The 4,609-nt window shown below is 33.8% G+C and overlaps 1 protein-coding gene across 1 annotated transcript; it reads left to right on the top strand.

Moving 5' to 3' along the window:
* The first annotated feature begins 237 nt into the window (after positions 1–237).
* LOC142350684 (uncharacterized) lies at positions 238–4,214 on the top strand. The gene is made up of 2 exons (XM_075402610.1): positions 238–423; positions 3,840–4,214. Exons 1-2 carry the CDS (start codon positions 272–274, stop codon positions 4,033–4,035), a joined length of 348 nt encoding a protein of 115 aa, XP_075258725.1. The 5' UTR covers positions 238–271; the 3' UTR covers positions 4,036–4,214.
* Positions 4,215–4,609: the final 395 nt, after the last annotated feature.

The raw sequence follows: 4,609 nt of genomic DNA, 5'->3' as shown, positions 1-4,609 counted from the left end.
CCGCACACGCTTACAACTGGGAAAACACTCGACAAAATCCAGTATGTATTCTCGCTTTTTTCCTTGGCCGAGTAAGGACTATAATTTGCAATTAATTTATTAAACTGAGTTTTGCAAGTGGTTTTTGCAACTAACTTTGTCAAATAGTTTTTTAAACTATATTTTGCAACTAAGTTTTTAAACTAATTTTTCGAATTTAGCTTTGCAGATAATTATTTCAACTAATTTTAGGATCAGAGGAAGACTACCAGTTCCCGGAAATGTTGACAATATGCAGACTTTGTACAGCCACTCGGAGAACGTGTTCACGGAGAAGAAATTATCACCCAAGTTTTATCTTGGGTTCAAAAAACAGAACATATACTCAAAAGCAGAGTTGGGATGGGATGTTGTTGATCTACTTGGAGACGTTTGTGAAATAGAGTAAGTTACAGTTGCATGCGCAGTACTTTTTCAATTTATAATAAATTATGACTGTTGTTTACTGTTATTACATGCATGCCACGGACTGCTCCAAATTGCCTATCTAACATTTAACTATTTTTGAGCAACTTTTGTACACATCGAAATCAATCGTATTTCATTTTCTAAAAAATATAGTTGAGGTGACGAACGTAATTGCGTGTGAATTTGACCAATAAATTGTTGGTTGTTCTGTTGTTCTCTACAGTTGGTAAATCTGTGCAAAAAATCTTTAAAAAAATAACTCAACATCAACAGTCAATGTTTTTTATAGTTGTTCGTTCGCAACTAGCCGCCGACTGGTTGTATTCGTGACTGCACAGCAATTTTTTTGGTTTATATAGCGTGTCTCATAAAATTGAAATAAGCGAACGTTTCAAAAGCCACAGTTTAGAGATCAAAATTCAGAGTTCAATTTTAAAACATGTACAAAAAAATGATGAATGAAGGCTTATCGAAAGAAAACGTTGACATTCAAATGACCTCATTGATGCTCAATTGCACGTTTTTGACGTTTTCGATCGTTCGCTTGTTTCAACTTGATGGGACAGAATATAGTTAACAGAAGCCATGTCTGTCGATCGATAAAAAACACATGGGAATCTACAGAAAGTATAGTCTGTCCCATAAAGTTGAAATAAGCGAACGTTCGAAAAACGCCATAAACATGCAATTGAGCATCAATGTGCTGTGCTCATTTGAATGTCAACGTTTTCTCCATTAAGTTTTCATTCATCAATTTTTTTCTACATGTTTTAGATTTGAACTTTGACCTTTGAACTCTAATCCGTAGCTTTTGAAACGTTCGCTTATTTCAATTTTATGGGACACGCTATAAACAGAAAGAAATTAAACATGCAGCACTTCCAAAACAACTGAATTGTTTTTTTGAAAAGAAAAAATTGAAATATTTGTAAATTTGCAAAAATTTTGTTTTCATTTCATCAAATCAAGATCTGAGCAACATATATCAAAAAATATTTATGAAGCGTTGACAATATCTTGCCAGGATATCTTAGGTTTTGTCCAGAAAGCGAAATTCTTGCTTGCTCCACTAGAAATTGCACTCATTGAAAGACAAGTTTGAGAAAACTAATTTTAGTGGCACAAGGAGAGCTTTAACTATACAACTTGCGAGCTCTAGAATGCTTAAAAACACTGGCACTGATTTTAACTTGAACTGGCTACAAATTTTCTTAGCTGCGATTTTTAAAAAAATCTCGATTTTTAATGCACTTTCAGCTTTAGAACTGCCTTCAATTCAATTGGGCAAAGAAGTGGAATTAACACGAACAACTTCTTGTTTTTTTCATTGCATTACTGATCTCAAGGTTTTTACAGATTGCTTTTTACGTGCAATTCTCAGTTTTGGCAGTTTTTCAATTCTATCAATTGGATCGTTTTAAATAAACGCAATAAACAGTTTCCTAGCTTTTAGAGTAGGTTTTGATTTTAAATGAGTACTATTTTGTTCAAAAATTGCATTACGAATTGGGAATGATTGATTGATATTACCACGGGAAAAGTGGTGAGAGTGTATGCACGTTTGGCCTCTGTTTATTCAATTCAAAATACTAAATTTCAAATAATCTGATATTGTTTACGACGTTCAATTTTACTCCAATAATAGTAAAAAAACACGGCCGCAATGCAAAAAGTTAATTTGAACACTTTGGAATTAAGAGTTTATGTCCAAAAAACCGGACAAATGAAAATTAGCTTCAGAAAAGTTTTTTCTATCGGGTCCGAAAAAAGTAGGAAACGTCCCTATTAATGAGCGGATTCAAATCCTGCTAGAGTCTTGCCAGATTCCTGCAAAAATCTTGCAAGATGTTAATCCAGGCAAAAAAGTAAATTAGGGTACTAATATTTTGGAAAACATCTCTGAAGCAAATTTTTGTTTATTAAACAATTTACAAAACCAAAACCAATGAAAAATTTTTTAGACTGGATTCTGTTTTTGCAGGAATTTTGCAAGAATCTTGCAAACGGCAAACGTTGATATTCTGGAAAATTTAATTGAGTATTTTTTGGTAGCTAAAACTGACTGATAAGCAAATGAACTGACTGTTACCATAATTCTGATAAGCAGAACTGTCTCTATTTGACTTTTTTCCTAAATACCTTTTGAATGTGAAATCTTACTAACATCTTGCTAGTTTTTTTTTTGCAAGATTTTGGACTCGGATACATTTTTCCGACAAATAACTCTAAACATCTAGAGCTATCCAAATTTATAATTTTTTTCACTTAAATTTACTCGATAAACGACGAAAATACTTTCATTTTTTTTTGAAATTTTTTCACACGATTTTCGATATTTCGCAAAGTACCAAACTTTACAGATTGCAAGCAGGATGTAATCCCTTACAAGATTGCTTTCAAGATTCTTGCAAGATTTTGACTTCTTGATGTAGGGAAAAAGTCTTAATGATATTATGGCATAAAGTTTGCAACAGGTGGGATTGTGATTACAAATGCTAACCGTAAGAGGATGAAACTGTCGTTTTTCGGTTTTGGATTTGTCAATAATCATCTTTTGAAATTTAGACTAAATAGCCCTCGCGGTGCAATTTTGACCAAAATTACCCCGTTTTATATACGGTAATGATATTCTGATTTTTCGAATAAATAAACCAGCGTGTGTGGAAATTCGCTGAGTATCCAATTCGAATGTTTGGCTATTTTGAAACGCTGTTTGAGACCTGTAAAATGAGCGTGAAGGGCCAGGAACGAACGAATCGTCTTTTCATTGTCAACAAATTTCATTCTGCTGCTGTGTGTCCTTTATCACATGCTGACTAATGGTAAGTAACTGATTGTAATCTCTCAATTTAACATAAAATAGAATTTGATCTGAAGCTTTCGGGTTTGTTCAGAATTACGGGTCCGTTAAATCAGGTTAGGTCAGTTAATTGACCTCTGCGTCAGGTTTTTTTTTGAAGAACATTAACCCCATCTACCTAATATTTTAACTCTTCAATGTACTTACTGAGAAATGAAGATTATTATTATTTATGCTTTATTGGGAATCAAGGAGAGCACATTGATTGTAACTCTAACGATCAAACTCACAGTGAAAAGGAGGCGATAAACATTTTCAGTGTAACTTATGATTTGAGCCAACTAAGACACCAGTTGAAAAGATGACTTATTGAAACGAGGGGGGGGGGGGGGGGGGGGGGGGGGTGGGGGGTGATTTTTCTTACCTTAATTAAATAGTCCAGGACACTAGAAACGGCGACCAAAAATATTTTCGTAGATCACCCCGCGATTGTTTCATACCCAATTATGGCAGCCCCAATGTGGGGCTGGTAATATAAACCTCGCAACTGGTAATATAAAAGGTGTTCTTATTTATCTTCGATGTTTTTTAGAATGCCTGTGATGAACATGTCCCTGTTTGGTGAGAATGAACCGAGTTCCGAGAGTAGTTATTACTGTGTTGGTATAGTGAGTGATGAAGGTGCTTCTAGAACAAGTTGTGAACAGGACGAAATGTCTGTCGTATGTGAGCAACCCTGTGAAATGCCGCCACTGTTGGAAAGATCTGCAAAAGAAATCAAGCATTGAAAGACCATAAAAAGACTTACAAACTCACAACTAATTCAACACAATTTCTTATACTGAATCGATCAGTTAGGTTCAGGGTTTGAAATTAACGAGAACTACAATTTCATGGAAATAAACTCTGCTTTAATGTATATGGCTAAATACTGAAGCATTTCAATAATGAAATATTTTATGTTTGGCCCAAATTCATTGAACAAAATATTGTTGGAACACAAAAATTTTGTGAAACAATAAATCAACGAATAAATAATCGCTTTCCTTGCTCTCAAAAAAACATTTAATCATAAATTAGAACTTGCCTCTAAGATACCTTAGTTTTAATCTTCCCTGGGCGAAATCAGCTAACGAGTGGCTTCTACGCAAAGTAACATTTAAACAGCAAATTGTCCGTCTGATAAATTATACTATACATTTTTAAATTTTTGGTGGCTTCATGAGGACAATTTTTTGCAAAAGATGGCATAAAATTTCAAACCGCAAAAACTGAAGCACCAAGTAGCAAAACATGAGGTTTGGTTAAAAAATTTAAAAAAGTTACTCTACGTTTTGTTTAAAACGCCTAAAAAAAGAATTA

Source organism: Convolutriloba macropyga, chromosome 12 (assembly GCF_964194025.1).
Source record: "Convolutriloba macropyga chromosome 12, txConMacr16.3, whole genome shotgun sequence".
NCBI classification, from domain to species: domain Eukaryota; kingdom Metazoa; phylum Xenacoelomorpha; order Acoela; family Convolutidae; genus Convolutriloba; species Convolutriloba macropyga.
Note: the sequence above shows the minus strand (reverse complement) of the source record. Positions and strands in the feature narration are given on the sequence as shown.